The sequence below is a fragment of the Chrysemys picta genome, chromosome 25, assembly GCF_011386835.1.
Source record: "Chrysemys picta bellii isolate R12L10 chromosome 25, ASM1138683v2, whole genome shotgun sequence".
Taxonomy (NCBI): domain Eukaryota; kingdom Metazoa; phylum Chordata; order Testudines; family Emydidae; genus Chrysemys; species Chrysemys picta.
In genome coordinates, this window is record NC_088815.1 from 16640506 (window position 1) to 16661114 (window position 20609).

Sequence of the window (20609 nt, forward strand, 5' to 3'; positions counted from 1 at the left end):
TTCTTGTAGTGTGGGGCCCAAAACTGGACACAGTACTCCCAATGAGGCCTCACCAATGCAGAATAGAGGGGAATGATCACGTCCCTCGATCTGCTGGCAATGCTTATACAGCCCAAAATGCCGTTAGCCTTCTTGGCAACAAGAGCACACTGTCGACTCATATCCAGCTTCTTGTCCACTGTTAACCCCTAGGTCCTTTTCTGCAGAACTGCTGCCTAGCCACTCGGTCCCTAGTCTGTAGCAGTGCATGGGATTCTTCCGTCCTAAGTGCAGGACTCTGCACTTGTCCTTGCTGAACCTCATCAGATTTCTTTTGGCCCAATCCTCTAATTTGTCTGGGTCCTCCCTCTGTATCCTATCCCTACCCTCCAGCGTATCTACCACTCCTCCCAGTTTAGTGTCATCTCCAACTTGCTGAGGGTGCAGCCCACACCCTCCTCCAGATCATTAATGAAGATATTGAACAAAACCGAGCCCAGGACCGACCCTTGGGGCACTCCGCTTGATACTGTATTGTCTCTCTTTTTAAAATACATGCTGAACAGCTTAATTTTAATTATAATTTTAAAGGGAAAAATCAACATGAGATGCCCACGCCTAGCAAGCAGAGGCTCTTTGGAGAAAAATGGCGATAAAAACCTGCTGTTAAAAATGTAAGTTGAGATTATATGGCACTAGTTATGTAACGGTCATTGGACCTGTAACAGTGCTGCACCATATGCAGAGATCACCTCTAACACCACCACACCCTTGGAATCAGCTGGTTCTCAGTGGAGATTAATCCATAAAGAGGTTTTTCAGTTATGACTGGACAAAAAAAATTAGAATTTTCAAAAAAGGCATACCCTCCTCACCCCCACTATTCCAAAGTCTCATTCAAAATGACACGTCCAATTAACCTCATATTTTCAAAAAATAAAATCCTCTCTTCCTCTAAATGGGACTAAAAGAAGTTTTAGTGCAGAAAGGAACTTTTCTCAGCAAGCCAGGGATGAGCATAACTATAACAAAGGAGCCCCTCTCATGGCTCCATTACAGAGCAATACAGTGTGCAAGTGTGAAGAATTCACAAGCTTGGGGTGGGGGTGAAACAGTTGATTGTCATGCACTAGAAACTGTATTATAGACTGAATTAAAAAAACATACATGTTAATACCAAAGGTATCTGAAACCTTTTACACGATTACTTAGCTTTTCAATTAAACTATAAGCATTTTTTATATAATGCTTCCTACAAAGAGAGGATTTGAAAAAAGTTTAATTTTAAAATGTATTTGTAGATGTCTACATTAATACTGAAAGCTATCTGAGGAGGAATCCTAGCTGAAACCAAACAATGGCAAAGCCCCACAGAACTAAAGGAATAGTTTGGTTTACTTATAAAATGAATGAAAAACCAATTTAACAATTTTCATGGCAGGAGAAGCAGCAATCTTGTTACAGTTATCCCCGTATTACACAATCATCACAAAGTTTGTGGTGGGCTATTTTCTACTGAAACATACATACTGTTACTGCAAGAGCAACAGTGCATTGTCATAATTCGCATTGTTTAAGCTGTTCTCCGATGGGGCTAAGAGAGTCAGCTAATATCTTTGTGACCTATTATATTGAAGTGATTTTGTAAAGATATTCCATTAATTGCTCACCTCTGTCCTGCGTTAGAATCCTACGAGATGAAAATAGGTAATTAACTTCTGAAACGACAAACTTTCAAAGACTACATTAGCTAATTAGATAAAAATGATAGGTGAACCCAAGAAAGAGTTACCTTTTTAAAACTACGGGAACAGCAGTAACCGGATTTTTCTTAAGACTCTCAATGATTTCTGGTGCTTTATCACCGTAGATACGGTAGATGGCTCTGCGCTGGATCACTTCCGACGTTCCTCCCAAGCAATCATCCAATCGGAATTTCTCCTGGTCCTCTTGAGACATCCGAGACAGCTTTTTCTGAACACTCTCCAACACGCGTATTGTGGCCAGATTGGTTTCCAAGACAACATCCAACTGTTAAAGTTCACAAACGATATAACAACGTAAGAAAGGATTCAGCAGCTGGTCTCTGCTCTCTTCTTCTATGCTCAAATCTGTACTTGCATTTCAGTGTCCACTGGCTAGGAGTCACGGGCTCCAGTGAGGATTCTCACTAGGTGGAGCGCTCCGACAGTACTTTCAATTGTAAAATTGGCCCACAGATTTCCTTAAGGGCTATTTTCTGCTGCATTTGCCCTTGGCAAAGCAGGGTGCTATGATGCAGTTGACATCATATCTGGTTTAGAGAGAGATTGTGCTTAGAAATAAAATCCTCTACACCGAAAGCAATATTTAAAGCTATAGCACATGCAAGAGTACCAGCAGGGGCATCTCCGAGCCCTGCATGAAAAGGAGAGTACCTAAAGCTCTTGAAACCTTTCCCTCCTGTGACATACACAGTGGCATTATGGTGTTCGTGCCTCCTCCCCACAGGCTAGAGAAGTACAAAGCAATCACCACTACTGGGGAGAAGTGTGAAAGGGTTAACTTCGGAGAAAAGCAGCCTTGGGAAAGCAAGCCCACACTAAAGCTAAAGTAGAAAGAAGGGGAGGGACTGACACAGCAAGAAGAATTAACTAATAAATTGAGCCCTGCTCAGATACAAAATTTGTATCCGCATCTGATCTGCAATCCACAAAAACGACCTGTGGATATCCACATCCGCAGATATCAACAGATTTGCAGGGCTTTAGATATAAAATTTGGATCTGTATCTATCCACAATCCACAAAAATGGTCCACGGATATAAAGCAGATATCCCCGGATTTTCAGGGCTCTACTAATAAAACGTTCAGCATTTGGCTATTAGGTCTCGGGAAGTCACGGTTTCTGTGACTTCCGAGACGTAAACATAGCCTTGACTATAAATAATTTCAAGGCTCTCGGTCACATGAACAGGAGACCAAGTTGCAAAGTTCTAAGTTGAACAGCAGAACCACCTCAAATCGTTCGTCCTCACAGCGATGCAGCTGCTCCTCATAGGGAGTCTTCTTTGAGCTGACAAATGTAGAGTCTTCAGACCAGGATGGAAACGAGACCCAGGTGTCATTTAACACCTACAACAGAGTCAAAGACAACAGTCTACAGTGTCCTATAAAAAAGGACCTGTTCCTGAGGACCTGGTAGGACCTCTACAAGGGAAAATATAAAGTAGTATATTAACAGTGTTTCTATCAGCAGGTAGCTAGCTAGGTATTTCTGCCAATGATCTGTGTCAGAATTTTAAAATGTCAGTGTTGACCATTTCTCAGACATTGTGTATGTGAACAGTTGCACCCAGACATTGTTCAAAAGATTTCTAAGGTGTCCTTTGCTGCTGTTTCATAAAAGAGGAAGAGATGTTTGTCTGTAATAGTCAGCTACTGGTGATAATGGAGACAAAAATGCCAGTGCCAAGGAGGGTGGGAGGGTTGCTCTATTAAACCCAACTCCCACTGTCTGCCAAGATGCTCTGACTCAGAATGCTCCTTTATAACAAAAGGCAGCAAGTGCTTTACAAACTGGTAAGCTAAACCTACAGGGTTCACTTCCCCTATCACTAGGGCCCTACCAAATTCACGGTCCATTTTGGTCGATTTCACAGTCATAGGATTTTTAAAATTGTAAATTTCATGATGTCAGCTATTTAAATCTGAAATTTCAATGTTGTAATTGTAAGGGTCCTGACTGAAAAAAGAAGGGTGTGTGTGTGTGTGGTGGTGCGGCGGGGGGGGGGAGGGGGTTGCAAGGTTATTGTAGGGAGGGTTGTGGTACTGCTACCCTTAATTCTGCTGCCTTCAGAGCTGGGCAGTTGGAGAGCGGCAGCTGCTGGCCAGGATCCCAGCTCTGAAGGCAGAGCTGCCGCCAGCAGCAGCACAGAAGTAAGGGTGGCATGATATGGTATTGTCGCCTTACTTCTGCGCTGCTACTGGCAGGGTACTGTCTTCAGAGCTGGACACCCGGCTAACAGCCACCACTCTCTGGCCACCTAGCTCTGAAGACAGTGCAGAAGTAAGGGTGGCAATACCATGACCCCCTGCCTAAAATAACCTTGTGACCCCCCTGCAACTTCCTTTTGGGTCAGGACCCCCAATTTGAGAAAACGCTGCTCTACCCCGTGAAATCTGTATAGTATAAGGTAAAAGCACACAAAAGACCAGATTTCACGGTCTGTGACGCGTTTTTCATGGCTGTGAATTTGGTAGGGCCCTATCTATCACTGAACACAGCCAACTCTGAATGACCCCATACTAGAATTGTACCCTGCTTACACAGGATATTTTTTTTAGGCTTTGACTCAAAATTTGCTTTTTGGTGACTCACTGGTCTAACTAGGCTACAAAGTCTGTCTTCATACCTGGTGCTGAAAAACTCATTTTATGCTGTGAAATAAAACGTCTCTCCCCCATTCCCGCTGCCCCTTCTACCTATCATCAAAGACAAGGAGTGGGTCCACAAACAAGTTGTACCAGTTTAATGAAAGGTGTGATTTTATACTGATTTAGTTAAACCAGAGCAACTTTATGTGTGGCACTCTTATCACCAGATAAACCTGATTTATAGCAATTTAACTCAGATTAGCAAATTTACAGGTGCAACCTAAACGGACATAAGCAGTTTTAAACCAGTATAAGAGCCTACATACAAAAGTTGCACCAGTTTAAACAAAGTGATTTAAGTTAAATTGGTGCAATGTCCATGTTTCAGAGAAGCCCTAAATCATCATAAGAAAGCAGTATGTGGAGGGCACTGACTAGCCTGCTTTGGGAAAGGCTATCATTGCAGACGGGGGATTCAATGGTATTAAGCTTGGAGTACCTCCTTGCAAATGGCCGTTCTTCCGCTGCATTTTGGCTGCTGATAGGTTTTTGGAAGAGCCCGGTAACTGGATCCTATGCGTTTGCAGGAAGCATAATCAATTTCCCGACTCATTCCATCCCCAGATCGATCACTCAGCGGAGAAGCAAATGAAAGCTCTTTCACTCCAAGGAAGGATTTGAACTGTGCAAAGAGTTCTGGGAATTTCCTTAAAAAATGAACAGACATACGTGAGTAATTATATTCCACATCATCACATTCTGTCTGTTTTGTCCATTAAGTATTAATTACTTTCTTCACCATCTCTTATATTTCATACAGACCATGGTCAAAACTAAACTGAAACCTAGGACTTTCTTGACACAGCCCTAAACTCCCTCTCCATAATGTTATCTGCTTTAATCAATCACTCCGCTTAAGGCTCTTTTCAACCATCCTCTTGGTGGAGGGCTCGAGAGAACTCCCTTCAGAATCCCTTAACCTGCTGAAGGTTGTTCATTGCAGTAAGACACTCTCCCTTCTCTTGGAGGGCTAACAGCTCAATTGGCCTCCATCAGGTACTGCTACCACTATTTGCCTGTTTTATAGCATTGTTCTAAGACTTTATGGACTAAATGTTGTGTCAGATTTTATTTCTCCTCTGTCTGAATGATTCCTAAAATTTTGGCATTGCTAACCCAGAAGAAACCTTTGACTTCATAAGGTTTTCATGTTGAAGCATGAGAGAAAAAGTGACATAGCAAATGTTTAAAAGGTACACCCTACATGTCACTGGAAAGACAAGTTCACTTACCCTAAAAATGGGGTGACTAGCTGGAGAAGCTCTGAGCCTGACACTAGCTCCTGATTGAAGAGTGCTATACAGCGGAGGAAGTTCTCATACACTTCCTGACTCTTCAGTACCCTGCGCACCTGGCAGAGAGAGGGAAAATAAAAACTCTCATATCATTTGTATACTAGCTTTATTTTTATGCTGATATTTTAAAGAGTCTAAGCCTTTTTGCACAGAGCCAATAAATTCATATGCTCATCGGAACCTTGGAAGCAGCATGCATACAGAAGTGTCCTGTTATAAACAGTAGTTTAGTAACAGGATTTACACTACTATGAGGTTCACAATTGCTGAGAAGCAGAGAAAACACACACAAGAATATACTAGTATGCGTTTCCCTCAGGGTCCTCCCAAAACTCCTCCATTTGTTAGGAAACTGTTACTTAATGGATTCTACTATACCATAGAGAGAGTCGTAGAATACCAGTCAATTACTACCTATCTGACTGAAAGCAAGACCATGCAACAGGACGAGGCCAGATCACTGACCTTATCGAAGAAAGAAAACTCCTGCAACGTTCCATATTTTCCCACTGTCGCAACTGACAGATCTTTGGTACCTCGCAGTTTCATTTTCTTCTGTTGAAAAGGTTCGATATTTTTACTTCAATGGTTTTGATTCAAATACCAACAATTTCCATTTTACTGAACTGTAACTACCCCTTGCTTTGAGCCTTTATTCCAAAAAATCACAAACTAGCTTTGCCACATCACACCCTCCATGGAGGTCTGTATCAATGACCCCGAGCAAAAACAAAACAGGTTTGCACGACAGGTAAATGATAGGGTATAATCCTGCAGGAAACAGCAAGTTATTCAAGGGGAGAGGCCCAATTCAGTCCTTCTATCAAGTCCTCATTTTCCTGATACTTAGCACTTATATGTAACTTTATATTGTATCAAGGGACAATGCACTTGTCCAAACAATTTTCAACTTCCCTTTGTTAAGTGTCTTCAACACCATTTCCCTGCCCCCATTATTTATTTAAAAAATAAGGATTCTTTTACTTTTCCTTTCATGTTTGGCACTAGTCCTTTAAGAGGAAAGAGGACAGTACACCTATGACTTGTCAACTGACTCCTAATGGGATTTTATGAGTGCGCATATGGGCCATATCAATGGGGGAAATGCCTGTGGACAGACAGAGAGAGGGCAGTTGAGAGCTGCCTGGGAGTCAGGAGACTGGAGGTGGTGTCTGGGCAAAGTTGCATAAAGCAAGAAGCTTTCTGCAGACTCTCCATAGCAAGAGGGTGAAACTGTCAGGAAGCTAGTGGAGAAACGAGCCCGATGATGTTCCTGCACCAGAGAGTGATGGGCACAGAAGGCTGGAGAGGGCTGAAGGCGGAGTGCAGCAGAGGGAGATGCCTGCTGGCTCTCGGGGGTTGGGAGTTGAAGCCAGAGAAGGCTGAAGACTGGGGTCAAGGCATGGTGATATCTGGAATTTTACTGGTGAGGTGAGTGTGGTGAGAGATTCTAAGGATAAGAATGGCCGTACTGGGTTAGACCAATGGTCCATCTAGCCCAGTATTCTGTCTTCCAACAGTAGCCAATGCCAGATGCTTCAGAGGGAGGGAACAGGGCAATTTTGAGTGATCCATCCCCCTTATGTTGAGTCACAGCATCTGGCAGTCAGAGGTTTGGGGACACCCAAAGCATGGGGTTGTGTCCCTAATCATCTTGGCTAATAGCCATTGATGGACCTATCCTCCATGAACTGATCTAATTCTTTTTTGAACCTAGTTATACTTCTGTCTTTCACATCCCCTGGCAATGAGTTCCACAGGTTGACTGTGCATTGTGTTAAGTACTTCCTTTTCTTTTAAACCTGCTACCTATTAATTTCATTGTGTGACCCCTAGTTTTTGTATTATATGAAGGGGTAAATAATACTTCCCTATTCACTTTCTCCACACCAGTCATGATTTTATAGACCTCTATCCCATCCCCCACTTAGTTGTCTCTCTTCCAAATTGAACAGTCAGACTTTTTAAATCTATCCTTGTATGGACATTATTCCACATCCCTTACCATTTTTGCTGCCCTTCTCTGTACCTTTTCCAATTTCAATATATCTTTTTTGAGATGGGGCAACCAGAACTGCACACAGTATTCAAAGTGTGGGCATACCATAGATTTATGTAGTGGCATTATGGTATTTCCTATCTTACTATCTATCCCCTTCCTAATGGTTCCTAGCATTATATTAGCTTTTTGACCACCACTGCATACTGAATGATGTTTTCAGAGAACTATCTACAAATGACTCCCAAGATCTTATTCTTGAGTGGTAAAGGTAATCTAGAACCCATCAGTTTGTATGGATAATTATGATTATTTTTCCCCAGGTGCGCTACTTTGTGCTTATCAGCACTAAATTTCATCAGCCATTTTGTTGTCCAGTTGCCCAATTTTATAAGATCCCTCTCTAACTCTCTGCAGTCAGCTTTGGACTTAGCTATCTTGAGTAATTTTGTACCGTCTGCAAACTTTTGTCAGCTCATTGTTCACCTCTTTTTCCAGATCATTTATGAATATGTTGAACAGCACTGGTCACAGTAAAGATACTTCGGGAACCCCGCAATCTACTGCTCTCCATTATGAAAACTTACCATTTATTCCGATCCTTTGTTTCTTATCTTTTAACCAATTACTGATCCATGAGAGGACCTTCCCTCTTATCCCATGACAGCTTACTATGCTTTAGAGCCTTTGGTGAGGGACCTTGTCAAAGGCTTTCCGAAAGTCTAAGTACATTATATCAACTAAATTACCCTTGTCCACATGCTTGTTGACACTCTCAAAGAATTCTGATAGATTGGTGAGGCGTGATTTTCCGTTACAAAAGCCATGTTGACTCTTCCTCACCATATTGTCTTTATCTGTGTGTGAGAATTCTGTTCTTTACTATCATTTCAACCAATCTGCCTGGTAACTGAAGTTAGGTTTATGAGGCTTTAATTACCTGGATTGTATCTGGAGTGGGTTTTTTTTTTTTTTTTTTGGGTAAATCAGTGTTACATGAGCTATCCCCCAGTCATCTGGTCCAGAGGCTGATTTAAGCAATAGAGTACATACCACAGTTAGTAGTTCTGCAATTTCATATTTGAGTTCCTTCAGAACTCTTCGGTGAATACCATCTGGTCCTGGTGACTTATTACTGTTTATTCTAGCAATTTGTTCCACAACCTTCTCTACTGACAACTCAGTCTGGGACAGTTCCTCAACCTTTGTCACCTAAAAAGAAAGGCTTAGGTGTGGGAATCTCCCTCACGTTCTCTGCAGTGAACACTGGTACAAATAATTAATTTAGTTCCTCCACAATGGCCTTGTCTTCCTTGAGTGCTCCTTTAGCACCCTAATTGTCCAGTGGCTCCACTGATTTGCAGGCTTCCTGCTTCTGATTTACTTTAAAAAAAAATTGCTGTCAGTTTTTGTATCTTTTGTTAGTTGCTCTTCAAATTCTTTTTTGGTTTGCCTAATTATACTTTTACCATTGACTTTCCAGAGTTTAATACCTTTCCATTTTCCTCACTAGGATTTGACTTCTAGTTTTTAAAGAATGCCTTTTTGCCTCTAGCCACTTCTTTTACTCAGTTGTTTACCCGTGGTGGCAGTTTTGGGTCCTTTTTTTTTAAATGGGCTACGCATTAGGTTTGAGCTTTTATTATGGTGTTTTAAAACATCTTCCATGCAGTTTGCAGGCATTTCACGCTTCTGGCTGTTCCTTTTAATTTCCATTTAATTAGCTTCCTCATTTTTGTGTCATTCCCTTATTTGAAGTTAAATGCTGCCATGGTGAGTTTCTTTGGCATTTTATCCCCCTACAAGTATCTTAAATTTCATTACATGGTGATCACTATTACTGAATGGCTATGTTGTATTCACCTCTTGAACCAGATCCTGCATTCCATGTAGGATTAACTCAAAAATTGCCTCACCTCTTGTGGGTTCCAGGACTGGCTGCTCCAGGAAGCAGTCATTTAATGAGTCTAGAAATTTTATTTCTGTATCCCCTTCCAAGGTGACATATACTCAGTCAATATGAGGACAGTTGAAATAGCCCATTATTATTGCATCTTCTGCCTTTGTAAGCCTCTCTAATCCCCCTGGGCACTTCACAGTCACCATCACCATCCTGGTCAGGTGGCTGGTAATATAGTCCTACTCTTATAATGCAAGCATGGAATTTCTATCCAGAGAGATTCTATGGATCTACTTAATGTACTGTCCGGACTATGGCTGTGGGACTTGTTATGATTTATGTATACAGGAGTTTTGTAATTAACCCTGAAAGGACTACATATACTTAAGGCCTATTTCTGGGGACTCTGATGGGAAAACTGAGGCATCCATGGCTGTCATACCATGGCCTGGCACTGGAGGGCACCCAGCTGAGGCTGCCCTATGACATGCTCTTAGTAGAATTTGAAAGTTGAGAGCAATTATCTCATATAGCACAGGTTATAGCAATGCCTAAGTATGAAAACAGTACACATTTCTGTTTGCAACAAGATACCTTTGCTGGGCTGGGAACAGGACGCAGCAGTAGTGGTCTGGATCGCTTTTTACTATGTTCCAGATTTTTTTCATGATCAGTTTTCTGGACACTGTTCATTTCACATGGCCCATTTCCTGTGAACTAAATTAAAGACAATGTTTTCAATTTGCCCTTATTAGTTCCTCAGAAATAGAGAACCCCATTTATCTGAACAGACTAGAGGACATGAGATTTCACTAAACGAGTTACCTAACTACAAAGAACAAATAGTGAGAGCATAGTTCAAACACTGATAGTCAGTTTTTCTATAACAATATTTTGCAGTGATGTAGCACCACTACACATATCACATACAAGCACAACCCATTGGAATAGCAAGAATTAACCCCTTAAAAAATTAATACTAAATGTTAGTTCTTTAGTAAGACATTAAGTTATATTCAATTGTTTCAGCTCTACATACAGCTACAAGGCTAGTTTGAAAATCTTGAGAAGGACCCAGTGGTAGCATCTTAACTGCACCCTAGAGTGAAACAGTCATCAGAAGTATCAGAGGGGTAGCCGTGTTAGTCTGAATCTGTAAAAAGCAACAGTCACCCATCCTGGACAATGATCCCTCACTTTCACAGACCTTGGGAGGCAGGCCAGTCCTCGCCCACAGACAACCTGCCAACCTTAAGCATAATCTCACCAGCAACCACGCACCGCACCATAACAACTCTAACTCAGGAACCAACCCATGCAACAAACCTCGATGCCAACTCTGCCCACATATCTATACCAGCAACACCATCACAGGACCTAACCAGATCAGCTACAACATCACCGGCTCATTCACCTGCACGTCCACCGATGTTATATATGCCATCATATGCCAGCAATGCCCCTCTGCTATGTACATTGGCCAAACTGGACAGTCAGTACGCAAGAGGATAAATGGACACAAGTCAGATATCAGGAATGGTAATATACAAAAACCTGTAGGAGAACACTTCAACCTCCCTGGCCACACAATAGCAGATGTAAAGGTAGCCATCTTACAGCAAAAAAACTTCAGGACCAGACTCCAAAGAGAAACTGCTGAGCTCCAGTTCATTTGCAAATTTGACACCATCAGATCAGGATTAAACAAAGACTGTGAATGGCTATCCAACTACAGAAGCAGTTTCTCCTCCCTTGGTGTTCACACCTCAACTGCTAGCAGAGCACCTCACCCTCCCTGATTGAACTAACCTCATTATCTCCATACTGATTTATACCTGCCTCTGGAGATTTCCATTACTTGCATCTGAAGAAGTGAGGTTCTTATCCACGAAAGCTTATGCTCCCAATACTTCTGTTAGTCTTAAAGGTGCCACAGGACCCTCTGTTGCTTTTTACAGTCATCAGAAGGATCAATAAGATTTGTGCTAGAGCTGTTCCAAGGGTCAAATCTTTCTCCACATCTCTGGAATTTTAAAGATTTCTTTTTATCCCTAAAGTTTTTTCATTCAGTATTAAGGATTTAGTAGAGTAGAAATTCCAAGAGCAGGAAACGAGGACAACATTCATTTGACTTTCCCAGCCATAGGGGAGATGCTGCAAGAGCAGTCAGATGATGTAGTGGTGACAGAGAAAGTCACAGGAAAAAGTAGCAGCCCACCAAATAATGGTTTTAACCACATGGATCTCTGAGGACCACCAAAATAATCCCCTCCAATTTAGACATGGTCTACTTGGCATCCAAAGGTAGCTTGTTTTCACCCAGTACTTTATCACAAGATACCCCTCAAAGGGGCTCTACTCTCCCCAAGGCAGAAGGCTCAGAGCATACTTTTTTGGGGGGCAGAGATTTTTTTAGCTGTTGCCAATAGCACCACAGAGCAGCAACTTCTAAGAATTTACACATCGCTGTTTACTATCTGTTCCATCTCAGAAGACTGGTTATCTCTACTGTGCTTTGTCCAACTGCTCTGAGAGAAAGGTACACAGACGCTCCACCAAATCAACCCTTCTCTCAGTCTCTTCACCTGATGCACTCTCTCCCAGCCCAGATCTCAGTCCTGCAGGGGCAAATAACTTTATTCTTTAGGGTATTTATTCAGACATTATGCAGATTATCCAACTAGAACATAAACACAGAGTAGACTGTCACACTGTTCTATCTTTTTTGCCTTATACTACCAAAACACATACCAAAGATCTTTTAGCCTCAGGGAGAAACTGTCCAAACTCAGAGAGTAGATCCTCCTGTCCCCTGAAGAGATTTGCTACTTCAGTAAACACTTCTTCCTCCGACATGCCTCGAAAGGGTCGGCCTTTAGTGTTCAGCTGTTCTTTCTGCCAATTTACAGAGAAACATTAAACAAACTGTTACAGTAATGCACTTCAGTTAGCAAGGAAACTGGAACAGACAACCCACTGTATTCATGAGTCAAATACAGGAAAAAGCTTTAGATAATTATCAGCTGGCCTAGCATTCTTGTAGCAGCACAACATGCTACCACGTAGGGTATCCAAGGTTGGCGTCCTAGACCTCAGGGCTCAGCAGTCAATTATCAAACTGTCGTCCTTAGCAGATATAAAGCATTTAAAAATAGAACATTAGTAATGGTAAAAGAAAATCACCTAGCTTAAAACAAAAAATACTTTCTGTACAGCTTCAATCAGTTGTCTCTCTTTTCAAACCGAAGCCTGTAGCACCACCACATTACTGAGATGACAAGCATTTGACAGACCCTAAGCATTCCCTATCCACATACAAAGCCTATGCTTAAGAGTTTCTCAGTGCCACATTTGTCTGAGAGAGGCTGAAGTTGGGGGAGATTTATAAATCACAATAAAACAGTACTGTACAAACAAATTTAATTTAACATTGCAGGTTCAAACAGCCACAATACTGGCCCATGATATCTTATTTGCCAGAACTCTACCTGGTAAGTGTGAAGAATTTCTAAGAATGATCTGTAGATTTCAGGATGGTCAAGAAAACGTGTTTTGATCTTATTCACGTAACTTATTGCATTATTGAACTCTACAGAATCAGATTCCAAGGAGATTTGAGATTTATCTTCTTTGTATGGAAGTTGCTGCCGGAAGTCTTCAGAGCAGTCACTGTGGTTGTGGGAATTCTCCTGGCAATAATGTAACAATAACCCACCACCCGGGTGAGCACTTGGAACAGGCTCTGAAGACACCTAGTGATAGAAGTAATGCAAGCTGGTGACTCAAATAAAAAGAGACGTACAACATGTTCATTAAAATTATCATGCATATTTACAAACTGTTTAGTTAGGGAAAGGTTAATTACACAGTAAAAGATTTAACTGACCCATGAATTTCTTGACCTCTTTTACTAAGACGATCAATTAAAAACCATTAGCCATAGTGCTAAACTCTCACTTCTCTTTCCATTTAAATCCAACATTACTTTTAAAGAGCTCTTCCCATCATACCTATTTGAGAACAGAGCTTCAGACAAATGTTTACAGTACTTGAAAGTCTTAAACGTAATTATTCAGAGGATTTTCACATATGATGCACCCCACTGTATGAACATTACTGAGACTTCACTTTTGAAGCTTCAACTTTGATCATTTATAACAAAGGCCAACATTAACCAGCTAAACTTCAAGACTATTGTTTTATTTACAGACACTTATGTTTGAAGGGAAAACAGGTTTGGATTGCACTCTGCAGTTTGCTAGCCTTTATCAGGGTGACTGGTAGATATCCCCAACACTTACTTAATTCTCCAGATCTCTTAAAGATTATAGCTCCACACTTTTGGACACTTACAGAGTAAAAGAAATTGTTGTATATACTTGACTCTGTTTGCAAAGACTCATGGGCTGTTGTAGTTCAGTTTTGGTATATTTTGGCTATTGACTTGTTTGGTGTATGAAGTATGTTGAACATACATTCTTTACAGAAAAATAATTACAGTGACATAATAAAAAGGAATGTTTAAATATGTGATGTAGCAAGAAAGCTATATTTCCTTATTGTAACAGCCCCTATAAAATAACTTAAAATGAGTCTCAATACCAAGAACATCTCCTTCACATCCACGCCCTGTCCTGCCACACCAGTCAAAGGCTTTCTAAGTCCCTCCTTTCACTAATGGATAAAGGTACGTTCTGAGAGCTCCTAGTAGGGCACCTATACCATGACGTTGCATAGCAGACAGTCTGATGTACGTTACTGAGTGTCCAAATTTTCAGGAAAAATCGCTGTTTTAAAATAGGCCAATGACAGTTGAACTTCTTGCTTGCAGTTTACAGATGTCAATCAGTGTACAGAAACTTAACAGCTCCTAGCAGTCAAGCTCATTGGAATCTGTATTCATAGAATTTGGTCAATTGTAGTGCCATGCAGACTCTATGCCACCTCTTGCTTACGATACTGCCTGAAAGCCACTTTTCTAAGCAATTGAGCATTACAACAATTTGTTTCGGTCCAATTTTACCTTTGATTTTTTAATAGCTCCTAGGATAGAGGTGGGCAAACTATGGCCCCCAGGCCACATCCGGCCTGCGGGACCATCCTGCCCAGCCCCTGAGCTCCCGTCCAGGGAGGCTAGCCCCCGGCCCCTCCCCTGCTGTCCGTCCTCCCCCGCAGCCTCAGCTCGCCGCACAGGGAGCGTGGCTGGCTCCGGCCAGGCGGCGCAGCTGCTCCAGCCAGACGGCATGGCTGCCAGTCCTGCCACTCTGAGCAGCATGGTAAGAGGGCAGGGAGGGAGTTGGATAAGGGGCAGGGTGTCCCAGGGGGCAGTCAGGGAGCGGTTGGATGGGGCAGAGGTTCTGTGGGGGCGGTCAGATAGGCGTGGGAGTCCCGGGGGCCTGTCAGGGGTCGGGGATGTGGATAGGGGTTGGGGCAGTCAGGGGACGGGGTGGTTGGATAGGGGGTGGAATACCTGGGGCGGGGGGTCCCAGGAGGGGGCAGTCATGGGACAAGGAGTGGGGGGGTTGGATGGGTCGGGGGTTGGAAGTGGGAGGGGCGGATAGGGAGGCACAGTCTTCTCTACCCGGCCCTCCATACAGTTTCACAACCCTGATGTGGCCCTCAGGCTAAAAAGTTTGTCCACCCCTGTTCTAGGAGCATATGGTTCCTTGGTCCCAGGCTGACCAAAACCACATTAACTAGCTATGGAAGAAGTGTCCATTTGTAGCTGATTCCAAGAGAAACTCAAAATATGTTAAATACAGGAACCATCTCTGATAAGGAGATTCACAGAAAGGGCCTTGTAGATAACCTCTGAAAGTATTTTTTCCAGTTGCAAGTCTCAGTTGTCCACAAACCCTTGTATTTCCGCACCACAGGGTAATTTTGTTTCAGGATCCAGCAAGCAAAACAAGTTTCCTGTAAGTCTCTGAACATCTGAAGGCATTTTCAGCACAATAAGGCCAAACTTCATCATTAGATTCTCACACACTGTTCTTTGTGTTCTTTTATCAAAGGGTGAGTGCCTTCTCAGGTCCAGTTTTCATGAACAATTCTTCCACCAGAGCTAGACTCATAAATCAAGGGATTTTCAAATGTTGTACCTGGACCCAATGGCAATGATCTTGACAAAGAAACACAAAGTACTTAAAATTCAATGACCAAATGTCCATGAAAAAACAGACAAGCCACCACTGCTTCTGCTCTTCTGTTTTCATTCTTCCCTCAACAGTAACTGACTCATTAATGCTTGTGACTGTCACTCCATTATCCTCTGCACTTTAGAAAGTAGTGATGCCAAGAACATACAAAACACTCTGTACTAACATTGCTTTATTCTGCAGTAATTGTAGATTTAAAGAAACACGTTCAACAGTAGAGCTCTCAGAAATGCCAAGTTTCTGAGTGATAGAGAGATCAAAGAACATGAGAGCTGAAAGACTAGCAGGTGGCAGAGATTAGAGTTAAAACCAGAGGCTTCTGAACAAAATTCAGCTAAGATTTTTAAGTTTCAAACTCTGCAACTGAAAATGGATGCAAAGTCTGGTATGATTCTATCTACATTCTAATGCTACATCCATCACAGCTGTATCTGAACACTTGGATAATAAGATTGGGACTTTTCAGCTTGGAAAAGAGACGACTAAGGGGGGATATGATAGAGGTCTATAAAATCACATTGGTGTGGAGAAAGTAAATAAGTGTTATTTACTCCTCATAATACAAGAAGAAGGGGTCACTAAATGAAATTAATAGGCAACAGGTTTAAAACTAACAAAAGGAAGTATTTCTTCACACAATGCATAGTCAGCCTGTGGAACTCCTTGCTCAAGGATGTTGTGAAGGCCAAGACAATAACATGGTTCAAAAAAGAACTAGATAAATTCATAGCGGATAGGAAGGTCAGGATGGGCAGAGATGGTGTCTCTAGCCTCTGTTTGCCAGAATCTGGAAATCGGTGACAGGCGATGGATGAAAGGATGATTACCTGTTCTGTTCATTCTCTCGGGGACACCTGACATTGGATGCTGTCGGAAGACAGGATACTGGGCTAGATGGACCTTTGGTCTGACCCAGTATGGCAATTCTTATGATACAAATGAATAACATGTACAAATTTGTGAACTGTGCAGGCATCTTAATGGGTATGTGGAAATATGATCTTTTCAAACATGTTTTTCAAGTTTAAATTCAAGTGCAATTATATAGATTCACTAAATAATGTGTGTATACACAGCCAGCCAGCCATGATTTTTAACTTTCAAATTTGATTGAAGTATTTGGCCTGCAGTGGCAACTTGTGTGGGAGCTTCATTTTAATACAGACTAAAACTATTAAATGTTTCTTAAAGAAATTCTATTCTATTTACATTCTCATACCCATTGCTATGGTATCTGAACAACCTGTAAAACATATTTTCAAACTGCAATAAAGGCAAATCAACTCATCTATTATGCAGACCCCGTATGTCACGTGTAGATACACTATGATTAATTTAAATTAATCCAAGCATTTTAACATACCTGACTAGCCAGTGGCGACTGTATACTTAACTTCCCGTTCTTTGGAATCTCTATTCTGTAGCCCAAAGGGAGGAAAGCATTGAATCCTACAATGAGGTCGGGATGTTCATGAAACAGCTGAGAAACCCGCCTGATTACACCAGGAGTATCAATGCTAGAACCAAGAACAGGCTGTTAACTCCATGTAAGACCTTAAGTCACAAAATAAAAGGTAAGATACAGAAAAAGTAAGAACTGCAATAACATTTATTAGCAATCAGGGAATTGGATAGACTTAAACATCAAGATAACATTGACTCCCCTGAAGACAATGATAAACTGTCCAGAGTTCTTGTGGCTTCCTAGAAAAGATTTAGTCACAGCAATTATAATGCAGCAGGTTGAATTATTCCAACTCTCTGGGTATGCATGTATCACAGTTAGGATAGTTCCCCTCCCTGAATCTAAACACTGATCATACAATTTATATATTTTGCAAGGTTAAGGCCAGATGTACAGATGTCCAAAGAAACTCCTTTTCCCATCCCCCCCAGTCTAAAGACTGAACTCTCCAAACGAGGCACACATTAGATTCATTAGCCCCAATACTACAGAACACCAGTGTCTGACCATGACACTATTCTGGACAGTCCATGTCACTTTAAAAGACCGACAGAACTAGTAGGCCCAAATGAAGTGAAAGATTCCCAATCATCAGCAAACTCCTCCCAAAGTGATGGTTCTGCTTATGGGGCCAGATGGAGACTCAAGGATGTGGATTAGCTGAAGGGGATGTGCCTGCCTTCACTCCTGGTGTTTTGGTTGTTACAAGTTCTGGCTTCTTCACCCCTTTTTAGGATTTGGGTTCCCTGAGTGAGCTGAGTTATAAGATTTATTGCCTTCCTGTAATTATGGCCCTGGGAAATTGTGGGATATTGACTCCATCCGGATAAATGGTGTTGGGATAGATATTCTAGAAGCAGATTTGGAACCCTCTTGGGGAGGGGATAATGGAACCCTTTATATCTGGAATTTAACTCTTGCATAATCTCATAGAACCCAAGAAGCATGTTTCCTGCATGAGCTTGGGAAGTGTGATGATCAGATTTTGCTGAAGGTGTGCTGAAAATGGGAACGGAGGCAGGGGAAATATGGGGGGGGTATTTTATGTGGGGATGAGCAATGAGGAGGTTCTTAAAGGTGGGTGCTGGCATTAAAGTCTGGGGTCCTATAAGAGGAGTGCTAGGAGCAGGGGAATATTCTAGGGCAAAATGGGATACCTGAGAGGAAGGGCACTGTAGGAGTGGGTATTGGATGGGTTGGGGGATGAGGGGCGTGTCACCTTACCTCTGACGAAGTGGGTATTCACCCACGAAAGCTTATGCTCCAATATATCTGTTAGTCTTAAAGGTGCCACAGGACTCTCTGTTACCTTACCTCTGGCTCTTGAATTCCTTCATGATCTCCAGGAACCCGTTATAGGTGGCGGGATCACTGCCAAAGCGAATCTTCACCTGGTCCAGGTAGGAGAGTGCATCCTCCACCTGCAGGGGAGCGGGAGTTAGTCAGGGAGCTGGGGTGGAGAGCAGAGCGCAAGGCAACCTAGGGTCTGAAGACCTATGCCCCGAGAGGGAGAGGGGGCTAAGGGGCTTGCAGGAAGGGGTTGGGGTTCACTCCGGTGGGGGGGTGTCACCCTTGGGGGGGAGAGGCCCTGGAGCAGACACTGTAGATTATCCCAGATGGTAGGGAATGGGGGGTTATCCTGGGTGAAGTCCAGCGGGTGCGTGTGGCGGGGCGATGTGGGGCCCGAGCAGGCATGGGTGATTATCCCGGGTGGGAGGGGCCGGAGGTTATCCCAGGTGAAGTGCAGGTGGCCCGTGGGGCGGGGCGATGGGGGCTCGAGCGGGCACAGGGGTTATCCCGGGTGGGAGGGGCCGGGGGTTCTCCCGGGTGAAGTGCAGGGGGCCCGTGGGGCAGGGCGATGGGGGCCCGAGTGGGCATGGGGGGTTATCGCGGGTGGGAGGGGCAGGGGGTTATCCCGGGTGAAGTGCAGGGGGCCCGTAGGGCGGGGCGATGAGGGCCCGAGTGGGCACGGGGGGTTATCCCGGGTGGGAGGAACAGGGAGTTATCCTGGATGAAGTGCAGGTGGCCCGTGGGGCGGGGCGATGTGGGGCCCGAGCGGGCACGGGGGGTTATCGCGGGTGGGAGGGGCAGGGGGTTATCCCGGGTGAAGTGCAGGGAGCCCGTGGGGCGGGGCGATGGGGGCCCAACCGGCGGGGCGATGGGGGCACGACTGGCACAGGGGGTTCTCCCGGGTGGGAGGGGCCGGGGGTTCTCCCGGGTGAAGTGCAGGGAGCCCGTGGGGCGGGGCGATTGGGGGGTTATCGCGGGTGGGAGGGGCGGGGGGTTCTCCCGGGTGAAGTGAAGGGGGCCCGTGGGGCGGGGCGATGGGGGCCCGACCGGCATGGGGGGTTCTCCCGGGTGAAGTGCAGGGGGCCCGTGGGGCAGGGCGATGGGGGCCCGAGTGGGCATGGGGGGTTATCGCGGGTGGGAGGGGCAGGGGGTTATCCCGGGTGAAGTGCAGGGAGCCTGTGGGGCGGGGCGATGAGGGCCCGAGTGGGCACGGGGGGTTATCCCGGGTGGGAGGAACAGGGAGTTATCCTGGGTGAAGTGAAGGGGGCCCGTGGGGCGGGGCGATGGGGGCCCGACCGGCATGGGGGGTTATCCCGGGTGGGAGGGGCAGGGGGTTCTCCTGGGTTAAGTGCAGGGAGCCCGTGGGGCGGGGCGATGGGGGCCCGAGCGGGCACGGGGGGGTTATCGCAGGTGGGAGGTTCTCCCGGGTGAAGGGGGCCCGTGGGGCGGGGCGGGGCGATTGGGGGGTTATCGCGGGTGGGAGAGGCGGGGGGTTCTCCCGGGTGAAGTGAAGGGGGCCCGTGGGGCGGGGCGATGGGGGCCCGACCGGCACGGAGGGTTCTCCCGGATGAAGTGCAAGGGGCCCGTGGGGCAGGGCGATGGGGGCCCGGGTGGGAGGGGCGGGGGGTTCTCCCGGGTGAAGTGCAGGGGGCCCGTGGGGCGGGGCGATGGGGGCCCGACCGGCACGGGGGGTTCTCCCAGGTGGGAGGGGCCGGTGGTTATCCTGGGTGAAGTGCAAGGGGCCCGTGGGGCGGGGCGATGGGGGCCCGGGTGGTTCTCACGGGTGAAGGGGGCCCGTGGGGCGGGGCGATGGGGGCCCGACCGGCACGGGGGGGGGGGTTCTCCCGGGTGGGGTCACTGAAGGAAGCCGGGGCGGCGCTCGGGGAGGGCCCCGCACTCACATGCACCGGAAGTTTCTCCTGCGCTGCGCCCCCGCCGGCCCGGCCCCCGCCCCATCTGGGGCCACTGCCCCCCCGGCCGCCTCCGCCTCCCCCCGCCGCCATGATGGGAGTCGGGCACCGGGCAGAAGCACCCGCCCAGAACCCCCTCGTCAGCGCGTTCCGAGCGCCTTACGTCACCACGCGCTGCACGGCTCCGCCGGGGCCGG

At 45.1% G+C, this 20609-nt stretch overlaps 1 protein-coding gene across 9 annotated transcripts in view; it reads right to left on the reverse strand.

The window, feature by feature from the left end:
- The window catches only part of SIN3B (SIN3 transcription regulator family member B), a 30231-nt gene extending 9683 nt beyond the window's left edge, over nt 1-20548 (reverse strand). For 2 of the 9 annotated variants that reach the window (XR_010594917.1, XM_042862030.2), the window contains exons 1-10: nt 20404-20548; nt 18527-18633; nt 17111-17264; nt 13078-13341; nt 12341-12484; nt 10184-10306; nt 6156-6245; nt 5628-5746; nt 4835-5042; nt 1772-2010 (exon numbers count right to left, since the gene is read on the reverse strand). Coding sequence is in view for 7 of the 9 variants with exons in the window: in XM_042862030.2 (XP_042717964.1) it covers nt 1772-2010; nt 4835-5042; nt 5628-5746; nt 6156-6245; nt 10184-10306; nt 12341-12484; nt 13078-13341; nt 17111-17264; nt 18527-18633; nt 20404-20505 (1550 nt within the window). In the remaining 2 variants the exon portion in view is untranslated. Of the gene's footprint in view, nt 1-1771; nt 2011-2976; nt 3094-4834; nt 5043-5627; nt 5747-6155; nt 6246-10183; nt 10307-12340; nt 12485-13077; nt 13342-17110; nt 17302-18526; nt 18634-20403 lie in introns of those variants that run through there. The other 7 variants (XR_010594916.1, XM_005279039.4, XM_005279038.4 and 4 more) reach the window with 7 other exon arrangements.
- Nucleotides 20549-20609: the final 61 nt, after the last annotated feature.